The sequence below is a fragment of the Bombina bombina genome, chromosome 4 (genome assembly GCF_027579735.1).
Source record: "Bombina bombina isolate aBomBom1 chromosome 4, aBomBom1.pri, whole genome shotgun sequence".
Classification (NCBI taxonomy): domain Eukaryota; kingdom Metazoa; phylum Chordata; class Amphibia; order Anura; family Bombinatoridae; genus Bombina; species Bombina bombina.
In genome coordinates this window covers 551,008,558-551,035,713 of record NC_069502.1, presented here as the reverse complement: position 1 = coordinate 551,035,713, position 27,156 = coordinate 551,008,558, and the positions used below count along the sequence as shown (strand labels likewise).

The window sequence follows — 27,156 nt, the reverse complement described above, 5'->3', positions numbered from 1 at the left end:
TATATATATGTGTGTGTGTGTATATATATATATAATGTAGTAGATAGCGCACTCCCACTCGCCAAAAGTAGTAGTACGAGGGTGCAAAAATAATGCATAAAAAGATCCAATGATTGCACTTTCTGGGTTTAGGACACACCAAACTTTAATGTGTGACATTTCGGGGCATTCACCCCTTCCTCAGACAACCATAAAGTGACAAAAACAGTGCTTAAATGATACAGCAGGCTCCTCCTACTTCCTCCACATCCAATCAAAAAGGTATCTCAATAGATACCGTCTTAATTACATACATGTCACAATGTTCAGCAAAGCTTAGTACAAACATAAGGATATGCAATATATATCAAATAATATGAACAACAATATCAAAATATATCCCCTGTGCATATAGTGTGTATAATGTGACTAAATATTCATAAGCAATGGAGTTCCGCAGACAAACATATACAGGGAGTGCAGAATTATTAGGCAAATTAGTATTTTGACCACATCATCCTCTTTATGCATGTTGTCTTACTCCAAGCTGTATAGGCTCGAAAGCCTACTACCAATTAAGCATATTAGGTGATGTGCATCTCTGTAATGAGAAGGGGTGTGGTCTAATGACATCAACACCCTATATCAGGTGTGCATAATTATTAGGCAACTTCCTTTCCTTTGGCAAAATGGGTCAAAAGAAGGACTTGACAGGCTCAGAAAAGTCAAAAATAGTGAGATATCTTGCAGAGGGATGCAGCACTCTTAAAATTGCAAAGCTTCTGAAGCGTGATCATCGAACAATCAAGTGTTTCATTCAAAATAGTCAACAGGGTCGCAAGAAGCGTGTGGAAAAACCAAGGCGCAAAATAACTGCCCATGAACTGAGAAAAGTCAAGCGTGCAGCTGCCAAGATGCCACTTGCCACCAGTTTGGCCATATTTCAGAGCTGCAACATCACTGGAGTGCCCAAAAGCACAAGGTGTGCAATACTCAGAGACATGGCCAAGGTAAGAAAGGCTGAAAGACGACCACCACTGAACAAGACACACAAGCTGAAACGTCAAGACTGGGCCAATAAATATCTCAAGACTGATTTTTCTAAGGTTTTATGGACTGATGAAATGAGAGTTAGTCTTGATGGGCCAGATGGATGGGCCCGTGGCTGGATTGGTAAAGGGCAGAGAGCTCTAGTCCGACTCGGACGCCAGCAAGGTGGAGGTGGAGTACTGGTTTGGGCTGGTATCATCAAAGATGAGCTTGTGGGGCCTTTTCGGGTTGAGGATGGAGTCAAGCTCAACTCCCAGTCCTACTGCCAGTTTCTGGAAGACACCTTCTTCAAGCAGTGGTACAGGAAGAAGTCTGCATCCTTCAAGAAAAACATGATTTTCATGCAGGACAATGCTCCATCACACGCGTCCAAGTACTCCACAGCGTGGCTGGCAAGAAAGGTTATAAAAGAAGAAAATCTAATGACATGGCCTCCTTGTTCACCTGATCTGAACCCCATTGAGAACCTGTGGTCCATCATCAAATGTGAGATTTACAAGGAGGGAAAACAGTACACCTCTCTGAACAGTGTCTGGGAGGCTGTGGTTGCTGCTGCACGCAATGTTGATGGTGAACAGATCAAAACACTGACAGAATCCATGGATGGCAGGCTTTTGAGTGTCCTTGCAAAGAAAGGTGGCTATATTGGTCACTGATTTGTTTTTGTTTTGTTTTTGAATGTCAGAAATGTATATTTGTGAATGTTGAGATGTTATATTGGTTTCATTGGTAAAAATAAATAATTGAAATGGGTATATATTTGTTTTTTGTTAAGTTGCCTAATAATTATGCACAGTAATAGTCACCTGCACACACAGATATCCCCCTAAAATAGCTAAAACTAAAAACAAACTTAAAACTACTTCCAAAAATATTCAGCTTTGATATTAAAGAGTTTTTTGGGTTCATTGAGAACATGGTTGTTGTTCAATAATAAAATGAATCCTCAAAAATACAACTTGCATAATAATTCTGCACTCCCTGTACAGCCATACTTTAAAACCAAGTCACAGTTATTACTGCCCTGTAGTACTATATATACAGATAAATCTACACTCTCTCATATTTAAATTACGTTACCATCAAGTGTATGTGTAGCATGGCTGTGATCCCCACCATTTCCAAACATTAGAAGGGTGGTAGAATCTAACTGACACTGAGGGATGGGGGGCGTGTCCAGCTACGTCATACTGTGAGACATCAGGATTTACCAATCAACCAACAGTATTTACGATCCTGTATCCGGCCACAGTCACCATATCTCTGTCATATGTGTGTCAAAACGAATATCAAATGTGTATATTAGCACAACATGATCACAGCTCGCATTTTTGTAGCACAAAAGCATATCAAACAAATACCTACAGCGTAATGGACTATTAGCAGACACTGAGGGATGGGGGAGCGTGTAAAGCCATGTCGTAGCGCGTGTCATAAGGCTTAGCCAATCAGCCAACATTATTTGCGATTGCATATGTTGACACCATCCTCATATCTCAGTAGAACCACTTATATTGCACATACTCTATTCAATACCATATTAATAGTTCACAACTGTGTTGTATCCCCAGGTTGTATCGATTAACACATTGTCTACAAAGATATTGCCTTACAATGTCATGTATATTGATACAGTCATAAATATCCACTAATTCAAAGAGAATATACTCTTTCCAAGCAGATGCTCCATATAATAATACAAATGAAGAGAATTACTCAATCTAGCAGTATGTTACTGTACAGATAAATTAAGCGCTGGCGTATTTAAGGGACATAAGTTAAAACATTATCAGTGAAACAAAAAACTAAATGGGTGGCCCCATAACTTAGGTGGGTATTCTTCACCTAGACCGTATCTCCATCATATATATTAAATATTGAATAAGGCAATGTCAGGGGGCATAAGGCCACCACATACATCAGTGTCTCTCTAAGTTAGCCAATTACTTCATGGAATATGGTAGTGGACTTTCCATGTAGAGATGCTTCCCATTTAAAGGAAACAGTACCAGTCAACACTGGTATTAAGTCCTCCTGGATGAACAGTCCACAGGTTATAAATTCATTTAATCTCCAGTTGCAATAACTTATTTCTGTCTCCACCTCGTCCCAGGGGGGGTATGTGGTCAATCAACACAAAGCGTAGATCCTTCACCGTATGGTTTATTTCCAAAAAGTTCCTCGCCACTGGTTGATCTGTCTTCTTTTTATCCAATGCTGTTCTAATCGCACTCCAATGGTTAGCCATCCTCTTCTTAATATCATCATCCGTTTTTCCTAAATAGTACTTGTCACAAATACAATTAAGTAGATAAACCACATATTTAGTGGAACAGGTAAGGTGTAATTTGATCTTATGTCTGTAATTAGAATGTGGATGATGAAATTACAGGTTATACAGCTAATGCACTTGAAACATCTGGTTCCTGGGTTTGTAACCATAACTCTTTGGTGTAGGGATGATTAGGATCTGTTTTCATGAATAAATCTTGTAGGTTGCGACCTCTCTTATAACCCATTCTTGGAGGTTCTGATTTCTGGAATGGGAGCAATGTATCCGATACCAATAGCTTCCAATGTTCTCTTATCGATTTAGCCAGCACATCTGCTGCAGGTGTGTATGTAATGACAAATGTCATCCGTTCCTTTGTATTTTCTTTCAGTTGGTTTGCCAAAAAATTCTGTTCTTATACATACGTTGACTGCTTTCTGGGCTTCCTTGATAATATCAAAGGTATATCTCCTCTGTGAGAATTTGACTGACATCTCTTGTAATTGTGTTTGTGTTTCTTCTCTCTGAGAATTATTTCTTACCACTCTGTACATCTGAGCCTTAGGTATAGCCCTGATCAGAGATCGTGGATGGCAGCTATTTGCTATTAGCAGAGAGTTTCTGTCTGTGGGTTTGTGGTACATTGTCGTTTCTAGCCGGATCCCTTGCTTATAGATCCTTAGATCAAGGAAATCCACTTCATTTCTGTTATGTATCATTTTGAACTTCACATGTGGTGTTTGATTGTTCAGGGAGATAAACCACGTGATGAGATCTTCTTCATCACCTCTCCAGATCAGTAGAACTTTATCGATGTACCGATTGTACATGGTGATGTTGGGGTTCGCATGGGCTCTTATCACATTATCTTCGTAATCCTCCATGTACAGATTTGCGTACGAGGGGGCCATATTCGACCCCATCGCCGTTCCTGTTTTTTGCTGAAAGTATCTTGTTTCAAACCTAAAGTAATTGTAGGCCAAACAGAGTTGTAAAATCTTGATGATGTACTCAGTTTTGGGTCCCACATAAGGGTATCTTGATAAAGCTTTTCGAACTGCCTACATCCCATCCTGATGTGGGATGATAGTGTACAGACTTGTGACATCCATGGTCACTAGATAATCATCAGGTCCGATGTTATGAATCCCAGACAGTAACCTTAGAATGTCTGTGGAATCCCAAACATATGATATCATCTGGGCCAATGGATTCAACAGGGATCCTCTGGCAGATACAATGGATCGGCCTGGAGGTTTAAGCAGACTCTTATGCACCTTTGAGAGGGTGTAAAGGATTGGGCATACAGGATTTCTCTTGTAAGGTGTATGCAGTCCACGGATTCATCCTTTACTTGTGGGGGATATTCTCCTTCCTAACAGGAAGTGGCAAAGAGAGCACACAGCAGAGCTGTCCATATATCTCCCCCTCTAGCTCCACCCCCCAGTCATTCTCTTTGCCGGCTCTAAGCAATAGGGTCTCTCTCGGAAGGGTAAAGTGAATGTGGTGTTAGATTTGTAGTTTTTGTTCTACAAGCAAAAGTTTATTTTTAAATGGTACCGGTTTGTACTTTTTACTCTCCAGCAGAAAATGGATGAAGATTTCTGCAGAGAGGAAGATGATTTTAGCATGTTGTAACTAAAATCCACTGCTGTTCCCACACAGGACTGAGGAGTACAAGAAAACTCCAGTTGGGGGGAACGGTTTGCAGATTAGGCTGCAATAAGGTATGTTCAGTCATTTATTTCTAGACAAGACTGTGATAATGCTAGAAAAGGACTGATAAGATCCCCATGAGGGAAGGGTAAGCTTTATTCAGACTAAGTATGGAATTACAAGCTTACATGACAGGGCTAATTCATGCTGGTTGACACTATTTTATGGGTTGACACTTTTTTATGGCAAACGGTTTTTACTTATAAATATCGTTTTTAAGACACTTAGAAGGTCCCTTTGGGTTTCTTTCAGGGGTTGTTACCCACATGGCTAATATTATAACTCCTTGGAGTGTTTCTTTAGTGCGCAGTTAGATTGACTAGATCTTCAGGCTGTGTTCACATGGTGGCTCCTGCTACAGTTTGAGGACCCATAAGAAGCTTTTTCCCCATAAATCCGACTCCTAAGGGAAGGTAGGGCCACAGCAGAGCTGTGGCAAGGTGCTAAATTTGTTTTAACCGGTCTGTTAGCTTACTATTGATCCGGTTTGGGCATTAAGTAGTTAATCGATTTTTGCTAGTTGTGCAATCTTACCAATGCTTTAGGTACATACTGTGAAAATTTCAGAAAGTTTGGTGCATTTTTCACTGTTTTGGAAAATTGTGTGCCTTTTTTACTTCTTAAAGGCACAGTAACGTTTTTTTGCAAAGTGTGTTTTTGCTTGATTAATGTGATTTCTAAGCCTCTTTGTCTTACTACTAGTCTGTTAAACATGTCTGTCACCAAGGAAAATCCTTGTTCAATGTGTTTAGAAGCCATGGTGGAACCCCCTCTCAAAATGTGTCCCACGTGTACTGATATGTCTATACATTTTAAAGACCATATTGTTGCACTTAAAAATGTGGCCCAAGATGATTCTCAGACAGAAGGTAATGAGGTTAATCTGTTGACCTCTCCCCAAGTGTCACAACCAGTTACGCCCGCTCAAGCGATGCCTAGCACCTCTAGCGCGTAACTCTTTTACCTTACAAGATTTGGCGGCAGTTATGGATAATACCCTCTCAGTATTTTTATCTAAGCTTCCCGTGTTACCTGCAAAGCGTGATAGCTCTGTTTTAAGAACAGATTATGAGCATTCTGACACTTTAGTAGCCGTATCCGATGTACACTCGCAACGCTCTGAAATGGGGGCGAGCGAGGTGCTGTCTGAGGGAGAAATTTCCGATTCGGGAAAGGTTGCTCCTCAGACAGACTCATATACGTTGGCTTTTAAATTTAAATTAGAACACCTCCATTTATTACTCAGGGAGGTATTAGTTACTCTGGATGACTGTGACCCTTTTGTGGTTCCAGAGAAATTGTGTAAAATGGACAAGTACCTAGAAGTTCCTGTTTACACTGATGTGTTCCCGGTCCCTAAGAGGATTGCGGATATAGTAACTAGGGAGTGGGATAGACCAGGTATTCCGTTTGTTCCCCCTCCTGTTTTTAAGAAAATGTTCCCCATATCTGACACCACGCGGGACTCGTGGCAGACGGTCTCTAAGGTGGAGGGGGCTGTTTCTTCACTTGCTAAACGCACAACCATACCAATTGAGGACAGTTGTGCTTTTAAAGACCCTATGGATAAAAAGTTAGAGGGTTTACTTAAGAAAATTTTTGTTCATCAAGGTTTTCTTCTCCAACCTATAGCGTGCATTGTTCCTGTAACTACTGCAGCTGCTTTCTGGTTCGAGGCGCTAGAAGATGCACTCCAGACGGAGACCTCATATGAGGATATTATGGACATAATTGAGGCTCTTAAGCTGGCTAATTCTTTTATCACAGATGCCGCTTTCCAACTAGCTAAGTTAGCGGCTAAGAATTCAGGTTTCGCCATTTTGGCGCGCAGGGCTTTATGGCTCAAGTCCTGGTTGGCCGATGTGTCGTCAAAATCCAAACTGCTGAACATCCCTTTCAAAGGAAAGACCCTTTTCGGGCCAGAATTGAAAGAGATTATTTCAGAAATCACTGGGGGAAAAGGCCATGCTCTCCCTCAGGACAAGTCCTTTAAGACAAAGAACAAACAAAATAATTTTTGTTCCTTTCGAAATTTCAGGAGCAGTCTCGCTTCATCCTTCCCTGCTGCAAAGCAAGAGGGTAACACTTCACAACCCAGGGCAGCCTGGAAACCTTACCAGGGCTGGAACAAGGGTAAACAGGCCAAGAAGCCTGCAGCTGTCTCCAAGACAGCATGAAGGGGTAGCCCCCTATCCGGGACCGGATCTAGTAGGGGGCAGACTCTCTCTCTCTTCGCTCAGAGAAAGAAATTGTATCTGAGGGATATCTTCTAGAATTCAAGGACTCCCCTCCCAGGGGAAGGTTCCATATTTCTCGTCTGTCTACAGACACGACAAAGAAAGAGGTGTTCTTACGCTGTGTAGAAGACCTACATACAATGGGAGTGATCCACCCAGTTCCAATTGCGGAACAAGGGCTGAGGTTTTACTCAAACCTGTTTGTGGTTCCCAAAAAAGAAGGAACTTTCAGACCAATACTGGATCTCAAAATTCTAAACAAATTCCTCAGAGTCCCATCATTCAAGATGTGACCATTCGGACAATCTTACCAATGATCCAGGAGGGTCAATATATGACTACCGTGGATCTAAAGAATGCGTATCTACACATTCCTATCCACAAAGATCATCATCAGTTTCTCAGGTTTGCCTTTCTGGACAAGCATTTTCAGTTTGTGGCTCTCCCTTTCGGGTTGGCCACTGCTCCCAGAATTTTCACAAAGGTGCTAGGGTCCCTCCTGGTGGTGCTAAGACCGCGGGGCATAGCAGTGGCGCCTTATCTAGACGACATCTTAATTCAAGCGTCAACTTTCCAAAGAGCCAAGTCTCACACGGAAATCATAGTGGCCTTTCTGAGGTCTCACGGGTGGAAAGTGAACATCAAAAAGAGTTCTCTCTCTCCCCCCTCACAAGAGTTCCCTTCCTAGGAACACTAATAGACTCGGTAGAAATGAAAATATTTCTGACGGAGGTCAGAAAGTTAAAACTCTTAACTACTTGCCGAGCTCTTCATTCCATTCCTCGGACGTCTGTAGCTCAGTGCATGGAGACAATCTGACTAATGGTAGGGGCAATGGACATAGTCCCTTTTGCACGGATACACCTCAAACCACTGCAACTATGCATGCTCAAACAGTGGAATGGGGATTATGCAGATTTGTCTCCTCAAATACAGTTGGACCAGGGGACCAGAGATTCTCTTCTCTGGTGGTTGTCTCAGGATCACCTGTCTCAGGGAATGTGTTTCCGCAGACCAGAGTGGATCATCGTAACGACCAACGCCAGTCTGTTGGGCTGGGGTGCTGTCTGGGACTCCCTGAAAGTTCAGGGCTTATGGTCTCGGGAAGAAGCTCTTCTCCCGATAAACATTTTGGAACTGAGGGCGATATTCAACGCTCTTCAGGCATGGCCTCAGCTAGCTGCGGCCAAATTCATCAGATTTCAGTCGGACAACATCACGACTGTAGCTTACATCAACCATCAAGGGGGAACAAGGAGTCCCCTAGCAATGATGGAAGTAACCAAAATAATCAGGTGGGCGCAGGATCACTCTTGCCACCTCTCAGCAATTCACATCCCAGGAGTAGACAACTGGGAAGCGGATTTTCTAAGTAGTCAGACTTTTCATTTGAGGGAGTGGGAACTCCACCGGAGCTATTTGCCCAGCTGACTCAGCTATGGGGCACTCCAGAATTCGATCTGATGGCGTCCCGTCAGAATGCCAAACTTCCTCTTTACGGGTCCAGGTCCCGGGATCGCCAGACGGTGTTGATAGATGCTCTAGCAGCGCCTTGGTCCTTCAATCTGGCCTATGTGTTTCCACCGTTTCCTCTCCTTCCTCGTCTGGTTGCCAGAATCAAGCAGGAGAGGGCGTCGGTGATTCTAATAGCGCCTGCGTGGCCACGCAGGACTTGGTATGCAGACCTAGTGGACATGTCATCCGTTCCACCATGGACTCTGCTAATGAGGCAGGACCTTCTACTTCAAGGTCATTTCAAACATCCAATTTTAATTTCTCTGCGTCTGACTGCTTGGCGATTGAACGCCTAATTCTATCTAAGCGTGGTTTCTCTGAGTCGGTTATCAATACCCTGATTCAGGCTAGAAAGCCTGTCACCAGGAAAATCTACCATAAGATTTGGCAAAAATATCTTTGTTGGTGCGAATCCAAGGGTTACTCATGGAGTAAGATTAGGATTCCCAGGATATTGTCCTTTCTCCAAGAAGGATTGGAGAAAGGATTATCAGCTAGTTCCTTAAAAGGACAGATATCTGCTTTGTCTATTCCTTTACACAAACGTCTGGCAGAGGTACCAGACATTCAAGCGTTTAGTCAGGCTTTAGTCAGAATCAAGCCTGTTTATAGACCTGTGGCTCCGCCATGGAGTCTGAATTTAGTTGTTTCAGTTCTGCAAGGGGTTCCGTTTGAATCTTTACATTCCATAGATATTAAACTTTTATCTTGCAAAGTTTTGTTTTTGGTAGCTATCTCTTCTGCTCGAAGAGTTTCAGAGTTATCTGCTTTGCAGTGTGTCTCACCTTATTTGGTTTTTCACGCAGATAAGGTAGTTTTGCGTACCAAACCCGGTTTTCTTCCTAAGGTTGTGTCCAATAAGAATATTAATCAGGAAATTGTTGTTCCTTCTCTGTGTCCTAATCCTTCTTCGAAGAAGGAACATCTGTTACACAATCTTGATGTGGTTTGTGCTTTAAAGTTTTATTTACAAGCAACTAAGGATTTCAGACAAACACCTTCATTGTTTGTTATCTATTCTGGTAAGAGGAGAGGTCAGAAGACGACTGCTATCTCTCTTTCCTTTTGGCTGAAAAGCATCATCCGCCTGGCCTATGAGACTGCTGGCCAGCAGCCTCCTGAAACAATTACTGCTCATTCCACCAGAGCAGTGGCTTCCACGTGGGCTTTTAAAAATGAGGCTTCTGTTGAACAGATTTGTAAGGCAGCGACTTGGTCTTCGCTGCATACTTTTTCCAAATTTTACAAATTCGATACTTTTGCTTCTTCGGAGGCTATTTTTGGGAGAAAGGTTTTACAAGAAGTGATGCCTTCCGTTTAAGGTACCTGTCTTGTTCCCTCCCTTCATCCGTGTCCTAAAGCTTTGGTATTGGTATCCCACAAGTAAGGATGAATCCGTGGACTGGATACACCTTACAAGAGAAAACAGAATTTATGCTTACCTGATAAATTACTTTCTCTTGTGGTGTATCCAGTCCACAGCCCGCCCTGGCTATTAAGTCAGGTAGATTTTTTTTGTTTAAACTACAGTTACCACTGCACCCTATGGTTTCTCCTTTTTTCTTCCTAACCTCCGGTCGAATGACTGGGGGGTGGAGCTAGAGGGGGAGCTATATGGACAGCTCTGCTGTGTGCTCTCTTTGCCACTTCCTGTTAGGAAGGAGAATATCCCCCACAAGTAAAGGATGAATCCGTGGACTGGATAACACCCCAAGAGAAAGTAATTTATCAGGTAAGCATAAATTCTGTTTTTTCACTTGTAGCCATTTATATGGTTCTCTTGTGATCCAGTTCTGTTCCAAACCTTCCTTCAGTACTTCTGAAACAATCCCCTGGAATTGTCTAGTGGGATTGCTCGCTAAAGGTCGATATACCAGTTGATCCTCCAATTGTGAATGGATCTCATCACTATAATCAGAATAGTTGAGTACAACTATGGTTCCTTCTTTATCCGCTTTGCTTTGCGGATCACTATGGAAGGATCTTTAGATAGGTCAGTGATAGTCTTCTGTTCTTCTAAAGGAATATTTATGTACAGAGTGATAAGGAATAATTCTCAGAGAGAAGAAACTCAAACACAATTACAAGAGATGTCAGTCAAATAATCACAGAGGGGATATACCTTTGATATTATCAAGGGAGCCCAGAAAGCAGCCAACAAATGTATACAAACAGAATTATTGGCAAACCAACTGAAAGAGAATACAAAGGAACGGATGACATTTGTCACTACATACACACCTGCAGTAGATGTGATGTCTAAATTGATAAGAGAACATTGGAAGCTATTGGTATCAGATACATTGCTCCCATTCCTGAAATTTAAACCTACAATAATGGATTATAAGAGAGGTTGTAACCTACAAGATCTATTAATGAAAACAGATCCTAAACATGCCTACACCAAAGAGTTATGGTTACAAACCAAGAAACCGGATGTTTTAAGTGCATTACCTGTATAACCTGTAACTCAATGATCCAAAGTACCACTTTTCATCATCCACATTCTAATCACAGATATAAGATCAAATTCCACCTTACCTGTTCTACTAAATATGTGGTTTATCTATTTGTGGCAAGTACTATGTAGGTAAAACGGATGATGATATTAAAAGGATGGCTAACCATCAGAGTGCGATTAGAACAGCATTGGATAAAAAAGAAGACGGATCAACAAGTGGCGAGGCACTTCTTGGAAATGAACCATACAGTGAAGGATCTACGCTTTGTGTTGAGACAGGAAGAAGAAGTTATTGCAACTGGAGATTAAAAATGGATTTATACCCCAGGGACTGTTCATCCAGGAGGACTTAATACCAGTGTTGACGGGCACTGTTTCTTTTGAATGGGAAGCATCTCTACATGGAAAGTCCACTACCATATTCCATGAAGGCCTGAAGTAATTGGTTACCTGAGAGAGCCACAGCTGTAAGTATGTGGTAGCCTTATGCCCCCTGACATGCCTTATTCAATACAAAGAGAGAAGCGCTCTACCAGGAATGAACAACAGCTCAGTGGCTTGTTCTATGGCGATTTACCACCCGGAAGCAGCCTCTTTTAGACCAGTGTGCTTTTCACAGAAGAAAACTTTCCTGAAGTATATCAGTCTGATCCCGCCAAGTAAGGTCAGTCCAGCCCCGAAATACCAGGCAATTCTCCTCTGAACAAGGAACATGACAACCCCAGACGATCGTTTTGGCCTCCTATGGGCCTCGTCAGTGAGGTGCAGCCACATTCCTCTAAGCACACTGGGCAAGGAGTCCACGTCTGGTTTCCCCCATCACCCATAGGGAGACTTCCCCAGGGTCATAATAATTTGCATACAAAGAGAGAAGAGCTCTACCAGGAACGAACAACAGCTCAGTGGCTTGTTCTATGGCGATTTACCACCCGGAAGCAACCTCTTTTAGACCAGTGTGCTTTTCACAGAAGAAAACTTATTCAATATTTAATATATATGATGGAGATACGGTCTAGGTAACGAATACCCATTTATGGGGCCACCTATTTAGTTTTTTGTTTCACTGATAATGCTTTAACTTATGTCCCTTAAATACGCCAGCGCTTAATTTATCTGTACAGTACCATAATGCTAGATTGAGTAATTCTCTTCATTTGTATTAATTTATGGAGTATCTGCTTAGGAAGGGTATATTCTCTTTGAATTAGGGGATATTTATGACTGTATCAATATACAGGACATTGTAAGGCAATATCCTTGTAAAAAATGTGTTAATCGATACAACGTGGGGATACAACACAGTTGTGGACTATTAATATGGTATTGAATATAGTATGTGCAATATAATAAGTGGTTCTTCTGAGTTATGGGGATGGTATCAACATATGCGATCGCAAATAATGTTGGCTGATTGGCTAAGCTTTATGATACACGCTACGACATGGCTTTACACGCCCCCCCCCTCCCTAATAGTCCATTACGCTGTAGCTATTTGTTTGATATGCTTTTGTGCTACACAAGTGTGAGCTGTGATCATGTTGTGCTAATATACACATTTGATATTCGTTTTGACACACGTATGACAGAGATATAGTGCCTGTGGCCGGGTATAGGATCGTAAATACTGTCAGTTGATTGGTTAATCCTGATGTCTCACAGTATGACGTAGCTGGACACGTCCCTCCATCCCTCAGTGACGGTTAGATTCTACCACGCTTCTAATGTTTGGAAATGGTGGTGATCATGGCCATGATACACATACACTTGATGGTAACGTAATTTAAATATGAGAGTGTGTAGATGTATCTGTATATATAGTAATACAGGGCAGTAATAACTGTGACTTGGTTTTAAAGTATGGCTGTATATGTTTGGCTGAGGATCTCCATTGCTTATGAATGTTTAGTCACATTATACACACTATATATGCTCGGGATATATTTTGATATTGTAAAATGTCTATAGCAATCCCGTTAACATTCAAAGAGGGCTCATCTGCAGTTGTTAATAGGACAATTATATACCAATAGAGAGGTAATCAACAACATAGTCTTTGGTTTTTAAATGTATTTGCCGTAATGTCATGATTAATTTCCTTAGGGGTATTTTTTTTGTATTAGAAATATTTAGGTTTTTAAACTCTAATTCACAATTTGATTGTTTTACTTTTAGTTTAATAAAGCAGACACACCACCGAATGCCCCACTGTAGCTGGCAAGGACCAACAGATAAAGCAGACCAGTCATTTGTTCTGGAAAAGCAACATTCTGACTATTTGTATGACTGGACCGTTGAAAAGGAGGAAGAGCTGAAAATGTTAAGAACATCACATACTGAGCCTGGTTATGAAAGGAAGACTGAACCAACTGATTACAGACACCATCTTAATAAAGAAATGTATGAGTCGTCAGAAGAAGAACTACATCCAAATGACTCATTGTGGAAGCAGGTGAAAGACCTTACCCATGTAGAAAATTGTTATTAGCATACATCCTTCTCTTTTCATTCTATGGGAAACATGCTTCTTCATACTTCCTAGGCTCACAATGAACTCCTATACCTATTATGATCTAGATCCTATTTCAGATGACAATATTATTTTAAATAATCTTAAACACTAGGTACATTATCAATGAACACTTTTAAAGCAGGATGGCATTTATTATTTGCTAATAACCTATATAATGCCACAGCTTCACTATCAGTGTGTCTCTCTGCACTGTACCTACATCTCTATTAGTATATATTATCATCTTCTAAAAACCCTCTGCGTCACTTGGTCTTGTTTCACAATGTATTGTGCCACTACATGAAGTAGTATTTTTTTATTTTATTATTTTTTTACAGATGTGTTTATAATTGGTCCACATACTGAGAGAATACTGAGACCAATTTAGATGTGTTGATTTACCCTTCCCCCTTCCTTTCATGTTTCCATCCTCTTTCCTCTTTGTTTCTGCCTTTGGGGAAAAAAAAAGCACAAAAAACAAATTCATAAGATTTTTACAGCTTAAAGGGACACTACTGAAAAAAAAAAAAACGTTTCCCTTAAAGAGACAGTTTGCTCAAAAATGTTCTCCCCTTTAACCCCTTAACGACCAAGGACGTACGCCACACGTCCTCAAAAAAATGCAGTTAATGACAGAGGACGTGTGGCGTACGTCCTTGGTCTGGAAAGCAGCTGGAAGCGATCCTGCTCGCTTCCAGCTGCTTTCCGGTTATTGCAGTGATGCCTCGATATGGAGGCATCCTGCAATAACCCCCCTTGGCCATCCGATGCAGAGAGAGCCACTCTGTGGCCCTCTCTGCACCGGACATCAATGGCCGGTATCGGTGGGTGGGAGCTTACGTGGGAGGCGGGTGGGCGGCCATCGATGCTCTGTGTGGAGTGGAGGGGGGCGGGATCGGGGGCGGCACCTACGGGGGCGCGCACGGGAGCGCGCGCGTGCACGGGGTGGTGGGCGGGCGCGTGCACGGGGCGGGAGCGGGTGGGTGGGAACCGCTACACTACAGGAAAAAAAAAAAAGTTAAGTTAAAAAAACGAATACTATTTAAATATTACAGATCTAATCTAAGGGACCTGGAAGGGGTTGGGGGTTGGTCTTGGTGGGGGGGGAAAGCTACACTACAGAAAAGGGCATTTTTGGGAAAAAAAAGGCAAATTTTTTTACAAAACTGGGTACTGGCAGACAGCTGCCAGTACCCAAGATGGCGCCCATTATTGCAGAGGGGAAGGGTTACAGAGCTGTTTGGTGGGGGATCAGTGAGGTTGGGGTCTAAGGGGGGATCCTACACATCAGCATATGTAAATATGCTTTTTTAAAAAAAAAAAAAAAAAAAGGGCCAAATACCTTTTATTTTAGTACTGGCAGACTTTCTGCCAGTACTTAAGATGGCGGGGACAATTGTGGGGTGGGGGAGGGAAGAGAGCTGTTTGGGAGGGATCAGGGGGTCTGATGTTTCAGGTGGGAGGCTGAACTCTACACTAAAGCTAAAATTAACCCTGCAAGCTCCCTACAAGCTACATAATTAACCCCTTCACTGCTAGCCATAATACACGTGTGATGCGCAGCGGCATTTAGAGGCCTTCTAATTACCAAAAAGCAATGCCAAAGCCATATATGTCTGCTATTTCTGAACAAAGGGGATCCCAGAGAAGCATTTACAACCATTTGTGCCATAATTGCACAAGCTGTTTGTAAATAATTTCAGTGAGAAACCTAAAATTGAGAAAAAATTAACGTTTTTTTTAATTTGATCGCATTTGGCGGTGAAATGGTGGCATGAAATATACCAAAATTGGCCTAGATCAATACTTGGGGTTGTCTACTACACTACACTAAAGCTAAAACTACTCCAAAAAGCTCCCTACATGCTCCCTAATTAACCCCTTCACTGCTGGGCACTGCAGCCTTCTAATTACCAAAAAGCAACGACAAAGTCATATATGTCTGCTATTTCTGAACAAAGGGGATCCCAGAGAAGAATTTACAACCATTTATGCCATAATTGCACAAGCTGTTTGTAAATAATTTAAGTTAGAAACCAAAAGTTTGTGAAAAAATTTGTGAAAAGTGAACAATTTTTTGTATTTGATTGCATTTGGCGGTGAAATGGTGGCATGAAATATACCAAAATGGGCCTAGATCAATACTTTGGGTTGTCTACTAAAAAAAAATATATACATGTCAATGGATATTCAGAGATTCCTGAAAGATATCAGTGTTCTAATGTAACTAGCGCTAATTTTGAAAAGAAATGGTTTGGAAATAGCAAAGTGCTACTTGTATTTATGGCCCTATAGTTTACAAAAAAAGCAAAGAACATGTAAACATTGGGTATTTCTAAAATCAGGACAAAATTTAGAAACTATTTAGCATGGGTGTTTTTTGGTGGTTGTAGATGTGTAACAGATTTTGGGGGTCAAAGTTAGAAAAAGTGTGTTTTTTTCCATTTTTTCCTCATATTTTATAATTTTTTTTATAGTAACTTTTAAGATATGATGAAAATAATGGTATCTTTAGAAAGTCCATTTAATGGCGAGAAAAACGGTATATAATATGTGTGGGTACAGTAAATGAGTAAGAGGAAAATTACAGCTAAACACAAACACCTCAAAAATGTAAAAATAGCCTTGGTCCCAAACGGACAGAAAATGCAAAAGTGCTGTGGTCATTAAGGGGTTAATTTGTTCCCAATGATCCACTTTACCTGCTGGGGTGTATTACATTGTTTACAAGTATTTCCTTTACCCTTATAATGGCATGTGAAATATTTTATTTATCCTGTGGTATCCACACCTATTCTAAAAGTTTCTGGCCTTAGGTCCAAGCTATAGATAAGCTGTGTAAACACAGCCGGCAGAATAAATTACACTCCCAGGGGGGTATAGAAGAGATAAGGTAATAAAATGTTAATTTCTTTCTAATGACACGGTGAGTCCACAGATCATCCTAATTACTGTTGTGAATATCAGTCCTGATCAGCAGGAGGAGGTAAAGAGCACCACAGCAAAGCTGATAAATACCACTCCCCTACCCACAATTCCCAGTCATTCTCTTTTCCTGTAGTAGTTGCAAGGCGGTGGTAAAGTTAGGTGTCTGTATGAATCTACAATCAAGAGTTTGTTATTTTCAAAGCAGGACAAGATGTTCTGATCTTTGTTAAGGGTTTAGCCGTAGTCCACTTCAGTCTCTTCAGTAGAGAAGTGGTTGCTTTTAAGCATTTGGGAATTTGGGGGGTTTAATCTCCTCTGCGCCTCCCAAGTAGTTTGCTGCCCTAATTTGGACTGCCTGTGTAGGATTACTCAGACTTTTCTTTTTTTCATGTGAGGAATGGTGCCTCTCATACTTTGTGTGCTACCCTGCTGCCGGGTAGTTTATTATGGAGGTAGGTGCTTATTTTCTTTGCTGTAGGAGCCAGTAAGATTGGCACTTATGGATTATATTGGGGCTTTATTCCTGCTTGTGTGCAGGTTTTTTATTTGGCAGTATAGAAGATTTTATTTTATGTGATGGTTTATGGGACCGGAGAGTTCCGTGTTTTTACTTTTTCTTCCAGTGACTTTTTGCTGCGTATGCAGTTTTGGTGCCGATCGGGAGTTTTGTGTATATGCCCATGTGGAGCTGGGCTTGTTTGGCGCGACTTTGTGTTGTGCGCCTTTTTTCTTGCAGTTCCTTTTAGATACGGAAGTGTTTGGTCAGCTCTGCTTAGCATAGGCATCGGGTGGAGCAGATCTTGTGGCGCAACGGCTATGTGCTGAGTCTACGGTTTTTCTTGGACTTCAGGAGGGCAGGTGAGCACCTCAGAAAGGCTTGCTGAGGTGTAGAGGTGCTTTTTAGGTGGTAGCTTTCTTATATGGGGTTCTGAGTTTATTTTTTTTCTCTTTTAAAGAGACAGTAATGTTTTTTATTTTTTATTTTTTTTGCAGTTTTATTGGTTTAAATTTTCTTTTATCATCTGTAAAGATGGACCAAGAGGACCTACAATCTGTTACTTGTTCCTTATGTTTGGATGCTAATGTGGAGCCAACCTATCCCTTTTTGTTACTCTTATATTAAGAGAACAATGCATTATAGGGATAGGCTTTTTTCTGAGCCATCATTATTTAAGGCGGATGTTGTTCAGAGTTGTTCTCCTGTTTAAGCTATACCGCAGCTTTCTTCCCAATCATCCCAATCCTTTTCCTCTTCTCATGCAGTGCCCTGCGTTTCGTCTAAGGTTGTTTTTTCTTTGCAGGATATGACTACTCGCATATCCTCTGCGGTATCTGAGGCCTTGTCTGCTTTTTCTGTTTTACAGGGGAAGCGGAAAAGACAGTTTAAGGTTTCTGACTCTGTTGCAGTTAAGTCTGAGGAGGAAGATACTTCTATAGCGTCTGAAGGTGAATTTTCAGATTCTGATAGTGTAAATCCTTCTGCTGATCCTGAGGTTGTTTCTTTCAGATTTAAGTTAGAGCACCTCCGTTTGTTACTGAGAGAGGTTTTGGCTACTTTGGATGACTCTGATTCGACGGTTATAGTCGTTCCCAAGAAGGCTAGTAAACTTAATACGTTTTTTGAAGTTCCTTCTGTGGCGGAAGTCTTTCCTGTTCCAGATCGTGTTTCCGAGATTATTTCTCGAGAGTGGGAAAAGCCTGGAATTCCTTTTTCCCCTTCTCCAATTTTTAGAAAGATGTTTCCTATTGTGGATTCTATTAAGGAGTCTTGGCAGACACTTCCCAAGGTGGATGGAGCAATTTCTATCTTGGCTAAGAGAACTACTATTCCTATTGAGGATAGTTGCTCTTTTAAAGATCCAATGGATAAGAAGTTGGAAGCTCTGCTTAAAAGGATGTATATTCACCAGGGGTTTCAGTGGCAGCCTGCTGCGTGTATTGCTACTATTACCAGCGCGGCAGCTTATTTGTTTCATGCGTTGTCTAACTCTATTCAGCAGGATACTCCTCTTGAGGAGATTCAGGATAGAATCAAGGCTTTGAAATTGGCTAATTTCTTTATTGCGGATGCTTCTTTACAGGTTATCAAATTGGGAGCAAAGATTTCTGGCTTTACTGTCTTGGCACGCAGGGCTTTATGGTTAAAATCTTAGTCTGCGGATGTGTCCTCTAAATCTAAGCTTTTATATATTCTTTACAAAGGTAAGACTTTGTTTGGGCCAGGTTTGGCTGAGATTATTTCTGATATCACAGGAGGGAAAGGACATTCTCTTCCTCAGGATAAGAGAAATAAACAAAAGGGTCGTCATAGTAATTTTCGTTTCTTTCGTAACTACTCCGGTAAGTCTCCCTCCTCCTCCAAGCAGGATCAGTCTAAACCCTCTTGGAAGGTCAATCAGTCCTGGAGCAAGGGGAAGCAATCTAAGAAGCCCGTTGCTGACTCAAAGTCAGCATGAAGGGTCTGCCCCCAATCCTGCGGTGGATCTTGTGGGGGGCAGACTTTCTTTTTTCACTCAGGCTTGGGTTCAGGATCTTCCCGATCCCTGGGTGATAGACATTGTGTCTCAGGGATACAAGCTAGAGTTCAAGACTTTTCCTCCCAGGGGAAGGTTTCTTCTCAGGTTATCTGTAGACCAGATAAAGAAAAGGGCATTTTTAAGTTGTGTTCAGGATCTTTTCGATATGGGAGTGATCGTTCCTGTTCCAGTTCTGGAGCAGGAGCTAGGTTTCTGTTTGTCGTTCCCAAAAAGGAAGGAACTTTCAGCCCATTCTAGATCTCAAGTGTGTAAACAAGTTTCTCAGAGTTCCGTCTTTCAAGATGGAAACTATTGGGTCAATTCTTTCTCTGGTTCAGAAGGGTCAATTTATGACAACAGTAGATCTGAAGAATGTGTATCTTCATATTCCCATTCACAGGGACCATCACAGGTTTCTGAGATTTGCTTTTCTAGACAAGCATTTTCAGTTTGTGGCTCTTCCTTTTGGTATTGCGACAGCTCCCAGGGTCTTCTCAAAGGTCCTGGGAGCATTGCTGGCAGTGCTCAGGTTGCAGGGGGTTGCGGTGGCGCCTTATCTGGACGACATTCTAGTTCAGGTGCCATCTTTTCTTCTAGCAAGTTATTGCTGTCTTTTCTGCTCTCCCACGGTTGGAGGGTGATTTTAGGAAAAGGTTCCTTGATTCCGGCTACAAGAGTGTTTTTTTTGGGGACCATTATCGATTCTCTAGAGATGAAGATTTTTTTGACAGACGCAAGGAAGTAAAAAATGTTTAATTCGTGCTTTGCTCCTCAGTCCTCTCCTCGGCTGTTGGTGGCCCAGTGTATGGAGGTTATTGGTCTGATAGTTTCAGTCATGGACATCATTCCATTTGCTTGGTTCCCTCTCGGGCCTCTGCAGTTATGCATGCTCAGACAGTGGAACAGGGATTATGCAGATCTGTCTCCAAGGATTGTTTTAGATCAGGCTGCGATAAATTCTCTTCCTTGGTCGTTGTCTCAGGATCTTCTCTCCCAGGGAATCTGTTTTTGCAGGCCTTCCTGGGTGATTGTGACTACGGATGCCAGTATGCTGGGTTGGGGAGCTGTCTGGGGTTCGTTGAAGGCTCAGGGTCTGTGGACTCGGGAGGAAGCTGTTCTTTCCATAAATATTCTAGAACTGAGGGCAGTTTTCAATGCTCTTCTTGCCTGGCTTCAGTTAGATTTAGCTCAGTTTATCAGATTTCAGTCAAACAACGTTACGTCAGTGGCTTACATTAATCATTAGGGGAGAACTCTGAGTTATTTAGCCATGACAGAGGTAGCCAAGATTATTCTTTTTTTTATTATTTTGGACACTCACAATTGCTCTCTGTCTGCAATCCACATTCCAGGGGTGGACAATTGGGAAGCAAATTTTCTGAGCAGACAGACTTTTTATCCGGGGGAGTGGGAACTTCATCCTGAGGTGTTCTCCAGTTTGATTCTCAAGTGGGGACATCCAGAGTTGGATCTCATGACGTCTCGTCAGAATGCCAAGCTCCCGAAGTACGGATCAAGGTCAAGGGATCCTCAGGCGTTTTTGATAGATGCTCTAGCAGTTCCTTGGAAGTTCAGTCTAGCATACGTGTTTCCTCCGTTTGCCCTTCTTCCTCGTGTCATTGCTCGGATCAGGCGTTGGTGATTCTCATTGCACTGGCGTGGCCTCACAGAATCTAGTGTGCAGATCTGGTAGAGATGTCATCCTTCCCACCTTGGAGTTTCCATTGAGGAAGGACCTTCTACTTCAGGGGCCCTTCCTTTATCCAAATCTCATTTCTCTGAAGTTGACTGCTTGGAAATTGAATGCTTGATTTTATCCAAGTGTGGGTTTTCTGAGTCGGTTATTAAGACTATGATTCAGTAAGCCTGTGACTAGAAGGATTTATTACAAGATATGGCGTAGATATCTGTATTGGTGTGAATCTAGGGGATACTCTTGAAGTAGAGTTAAGATTCCTAGAATTTTGGGCAAATTTCTGCTTTGTCTATTTTGTTGCACAAACGTTTGGTGGATGTGCCAGATGTTATGTCTTTCTGTCAGGCCCTGGTTAGAATCCGGCCTTCGTTCAGGTTTACAACTCCTCCTTGGAGTCTTAATTTGGTTCTTAGAGTTCTTCAACAGGCTCCGTTTGAGCCTATGCATGCTATGGATATTAAGTTATTGTCCTGGAAAGTTTTGTTTTTAGTTGCTATCTCTTCAGCTCGAAAAGTTTCAGAGCTTTCTGCTTTGCAGTATGAATCTCCTTTTCTTATTTTTCATTCTGATAAGGTAGTTCTGCATATTGCCATGGGTTTCCTTCCCAAGGTTGTTTCAGATAAGAATATTAATCAAGAAATTGTTGTTCCTTCTTTGTGTCCTAATCCTTCTTCTCAGAAGGAACGTTTATTGCACAACCTGGATGTAGTTCGTGCATTGAAATATTATTTGCAGGCGACTAAGGATTTTCGGCAATCTTCTTCTTTGTTGTTTTTTCTGGGAAGCGTAAGGGACAGAAAGCTTTGGCTACTTCTCTTTCTTGTTGGTTGAGCTGGGCAGCAGCCTTCTGAGAGAATCACGGCTCATTCCACGAGGGCTGTTTCATCTTCTTGGGCCTTCAAAATGGAGCTTTTGTAGATCAGCTTTCCAAGGCTGCTACTTGGTCATCTTTGCATACTTTTTCTAAATTTTACAAATTTATTTTCTATAAACCTCAGGCACCTCTGCACCTTTTATTTCTTCCTTTCCCATTAGTCGAATGACTGGGGATTGTGGGTAGGGGAGTGGTATTTATCAGCTTTGCTGTGTTGCTCTTTGCCTCCTCCTGCTGGTCAGGAGTGATATTCCCAACAGTAATTAAGATGATCCGTGGACTCACCGTGTCAAGAAATAAATAAATTTATCAGGTAAGAATAAATTGTTTTTTCGTTGTTCTCTCCAAGTATTAATCTTTGGTTTACTTACAGATATAAGATAAAGAAGCATGTATATGTACACAATGGGATAAAGTAATGAGATCTGATTATACCTACAAGCTCAACCCATTTTATTAGGTTGTGGCTTCAAAACACAAAATCAGCTAGTTTATAAACATAAATAAACCTTAAAAAGCAAATTATCATACATTTTTATACTCTGCAGTTGGTAAAAAAAATAGTAATTGGAAACACATTAAGGGAAAAACAGTTTACAGTATACTGTTCCTTTAATGCGTTTCTTACTTAAAATGGCCAAATGGCGGTTTTGCTAATTAAAACCCCAACCCATTGTTCTCAAAAGCATGCCCATTCAAAAGCTGATACTTGAAATTTGCTGACATTGTTATTATGGGTGGTGGCTTCATCAAGCAAAACCAGCAATTTTAATTACATTAATAAACATAAAGGGTACACTGTCAATACATTTAATTCTCTGCAGCTGATATAAAAAGTAATTGGACTTTACAGTATGCAGAGTACACTATGGGGTCAATCACAATCGTTTAGAAAAACATATCAAATTTTCTTTCCAATTGGCATGGAGAGTCCACAAAGCCATTATAATTACTAGTGGTAATTCAACTCCTGGCCAGCAGGAGTTGGCAAAGAACACCACAAGAGAGGGTGTAGAACAGCAGAATTGATCTGGACATAATTTTGAGGAAATCTTATTTTTAGGTAACGATCTTAGATTCTGTGTCCTTGAAGATGTCAGAAAATTCAAAATTCTTGCTTCTTGTCTTCTTCAGTCCTCTATTCGTCCTTCAGTGACTCAGTGTATGGAAGTAATTGGTCTAATGGTTGCTTCCATGGTCTTTATTCCTTTTGCTCGTTTCCATCAGAGACTTCTACAGTTATGCATGCTCAGACAATGGAATGGAGACCACTCGGTTCTCTCTCAGAGGATAGTTCTTGACTTTCTAACGAGAAGCTCTCTTTGTTGGTGGATTCCTCAAGACCATCTCTCTCAGGGAACATGCTTCCTGAGACCATCTTGGGACATTGTGACCACAGATGCCAGCCTGTCGGACTGGGGAGCAGTTTTAGGTTCCTTAAAGGCTCAGGGTCTTTGGACTCTCCCAATAAACATTTTAGAATTGAGAACAATCTTCAATGCTCTAACATCTTGGCCTCTACTAGGTTCGGTCAGTTTTATCAGATTTCAGTCCTTGGGTCCCGTTTCCTCCGTTTGCTCTCCTTCCTCGAGTATTAGATTGTATCAAACAGGGAAGGGCGTTGGTGATTCTAATAGCTCCTGCCTAGCCTCGCAGGATCTGGTTGGCGGATCTGGGGAAATGTCATCTTTTTCCCCATGGAGGTTACCTCTGAGGAGGGACTTTCTACTTCAGGGTCCCTTCCTCCACACAAATCTAGATTTTCTGAAGCTGACTGCTGGGAGAGTGAACGCCTAATTTTGGCTAGGTTTTTCTGAGGTAATTTATACCATGCTTCAGGTGCGTAAACCTGTTTCTCTTAGATTTCTCATAAGGTATGGCATTATACCTTTTATTGGTGCGAATCAAAGGGTTTTTCTTGGAGTCGGGTGCGGTTCCTCACATTTTATCTTTTCTTCAGGATGGCCTGGAGAAAGGTTTGTCAGTCAGTACTCTGAAGGGTTAGAGTTCTGCACTATCTATTTTTTTACACAAACGTCTTTTTGCATAAACCTCAGGCACCTCTATACTCTTGTGTCATCTTTTCCATTTTCCTTCGGCCGAATGACTGGGGATTATGGGTAATAGAAGTGACACTTAACAGCTCTGCTGGGGTGTTCTTTAACTCCTCCTACTGGCCAGGAGTTGAATCCCCACTAGTAATTAGAATGGATTTGTGGACTCTCCATGCCAAGGAAAGAAAATAATTTATCAGGTAAGCATAAATTTTGTTATTTAGTTACAAAAATCCCCATAAACTTTAATGCTAGTTTTCTGCAGAAAGACATTAGATACATTTTTCTAATGGACTGTGATTTCCCCAATGTCTTTAATGCCTTCAGTCTGATTTCCTCATCCAACAAAGAAGACTTTTGGTGCAATTTTTATTTTTATTTTTTTAAATCATTCTGAACCTTGCTGTAATGGTAACTGGATTACTAGGCTTATTATCTCCACTACTTGTTGTCCCAGTCTTGACTTTTGTTCTTTGCTCAGATTTCATTCACATAACTCAATAACATCTTTATATTGACCACGCCCTCCAGTGGATCTTAGGAGTTATTGTTTTCATGTGTTTGTTTTGTATTCTACTTCCATAATGTGCCTTGTTATTGGTGTTACTGTTCTTCCTATGTTTTGCATCTTATATACTTGTCTCACCTGATTTCTTCATGCGATTCACCATTTGTATAGATCAATTTGTAAAGAATATTTTTAAGATTAATTGTAAGAGAAAGAGGATTTATACATAATGCTTTCTTCATCTTCAGATGCGAGCACTGTCTTCTTAGTGAGTGTTGTTTCCTGTACCCTTTATTTGTTATCTTCACTGTTCTGCTTCTCTCCGATTGCTTGGCTAAACGTAAAAGTACAAAAACAAAATGAAAGGAGTCAACTAGTTTGTCTTCTCCAAGTGTGTGGGCATATTATTTACCAATGAAAGGTTCCTGTGCTGTAATTATAAATGAAGTATAAATCTCTTTCTGTTCCACCCTCTGTGTTCTCAAGAGATGCCCATTTTATCCATCTGTCATTTAAATCCATATGCAAGCCTGGCACACCAGCACAGCATGTTTCTTCTACACTTCCTGCTCTCTACATCCCAGCATATCTAACAACTCAATGCAACCAGCTTGCACAGAGGCCTTATACACCTCTTTGTAAATAAAAACTTACTCCACCATGTACACACAATTTATTTTCAGACCCCACCAACCAGCAGAGAGAAAGTAGGTCTCTAGCGCCTAATATACCAGACGCTCAGTACAAAACCACCATTAAAACATCTTGTTTTATGTCTACACATTCCTTAAATAAACTAGAACTTCATGATCTTCCTTGTGTTACAACGCACCATTCTACACATTACCTCTTTACTCCCTTAGCTCTGTACCTTTTTACATTTTCGTCTCATTTGCTAATCACAATCATATTTATCACCCTATTTGGCTATGACTTTCTTCCATCCGTTCTTTTTTATTCCAGAACACAATTTACTGTTATTTCTCCCTTTTCCTCTCTCTCCTAACATTCAGTTCCTTAAAGGTACACTAAACCCAAATTTTTTCTTTCATGATTTGGAAAGAGCATGCAATTTTAAGCAACTTTATAATTTATTATTATTATACTTTTTATTATTATACTATTTATAAAGCTCCATCATATTCCGCAGTGCTGACCATGGATACAGTTCATTTAAATAAAACAATATAAAACTTGTAAGAGAGGACTCAATTTACAAACGCATACAGGAGGAATTGAGGGCCCTATTCCCGTGGGAACAATTTACTCCTATTATCATTTGTTTTCATTCTCTTGGTAACTTTATTTGAAAAGCAGGAATGAAAGCTTAGGAGCCAGCCCATTTTAGTTTCAGCACCTGGGTGGCGCTTGCTGATTGTTGGCTAAATGTAGCCACCAATTGGCAAGAGCTATCCAGTGTGCTAAACCAAAAATGGTCCGAATCTGCCTTTTCTAATAAAGATACCAAGAGAACAATTAAAAATTGATAATAGGAGTAAATTAGAAAGTTGCTTAAAATGACATGCTCTATCCAAATCATAAAAGAAAAAAAATGTGGGTTTAGTATCCCTTTAAGTTTCTCCTTGGTACTTTCTCTTATGAATCCCCTCTTACCTCTATTCTATCTTTTTGGTCTTTTTAACAACTTATCAACTATGTTTCTCATTCGCAATCCCTCTCTTCTTTCTTTTACTTGCTTTGTATGACGCTTTTTTCCTTTATCTCCTGGCTCCTTACTCTTTTTTTTTCCTCCCCTTAATTTTCAACCTTATATGCCCTTTTGTCTTATTCCTCTTTGTACCCCCTTCTCTTATCCTCCCAGTGCTGTTTTCTTTGTCCTTTTCTCTTCTACATTCTCAGTTGCATTGTTAATATTATCCTTTCATTCATCCATTTGAATACTTTATTTAAAGCATTTATATTATTAGTTTTTTTTTAATATATATTTCTACAATAGGCGCCAAAATCCCCCCACCAGCATCATAAAAATGTTATTGACACAATACATAACAAGGAATTAAGAAAGAGAGATAAGAGCCCAAAATCAGTGCTTAAGAAAACACAAACTCAACATTATTCTCACGTGAGGAGCTCTGGTTATGGAAAAGTTGCCACACCATTAAAACAACCTGTTGATTCTGAAAATTTGAAACCATTTTATTTAGAGAAAAAAGGCAAGTCACCTCCTGATGGAAAATCAAAAGGTATGTTAATGATTTTTTTTTTGTTTATTTTATTTTGTTTTAGAAGGCACACAAAACTCTACTTTCACACTAAAACACATCTGCTTAGTCCATGAAGTTAGGAATTTTGGGTAATGGCATGCAAATGAAGAGCAATCCCAGTTCCCCACTTTTCCCCCATTTTTCTGTTTTAGACTGGAAACATAGTCATATATGCTTATTGTCCAAGACAGCTTTGTACTACAGAAACTGTCTGAATTGCAAAGACACTGCACTTGTCAGCTGGGTAATTAAAGGAACACTGTACTCAAAACATTTCATATGCAGATTAAACAGTAGCATTTACAATTTTCTGCTGAACAAAATGTTAAAGTGATCTTAACTTTCATGAATTAGTGCCTGGTTTTTTAAAAAATACTTTTAAAAACAGGGGCACTTTCATTCATGAAAGTCTACATTGCAGCATATTTTTACAAATACTTACCTTTCTCTTCAGCGACGCAGGATCGGCAATCCCCCGCCTGCTTCTCATGCTGTACTTAGACAACAATGAGGAAACCGGCTTCCTCCAATCACAGCGTGGCCTCACGAGATGGACGCTCTGGGGGGGGAAGCCATGATTAAAGGAAGCCAGTTTCGTCCTTGGTGACGTAACGAC

At 40.9% G+C, this 27,156-nt stretch overlaps 1 protein-coding gene across 1 annotated transcript in view; it reads left to right on the top strand.

The window, feature by feature from the left end:
* Nucleotides 1-27,156, top strand: part of CEP162 (centrosomal protein 162) — a 450,005-nt gene that overhangs the window by 138,804 nt on the left and 284,045 nt on the right. The window contains exons 12-13 of the mRNA XM_053710490.1: nucleotides 13,403-13,679; nucleotides 26,273-26,519. Of these exons, the coding sequence (XP_053566465.1) occupies nucleotides 13,403-13,679; nucleotides 26,273-26,519 (524 nt within the window). The remainder of the gene's footprint in view (nucleotides 1-13,402; nucleotides 13,680-26,272; nucleotides 26,520-27,156) is intronic.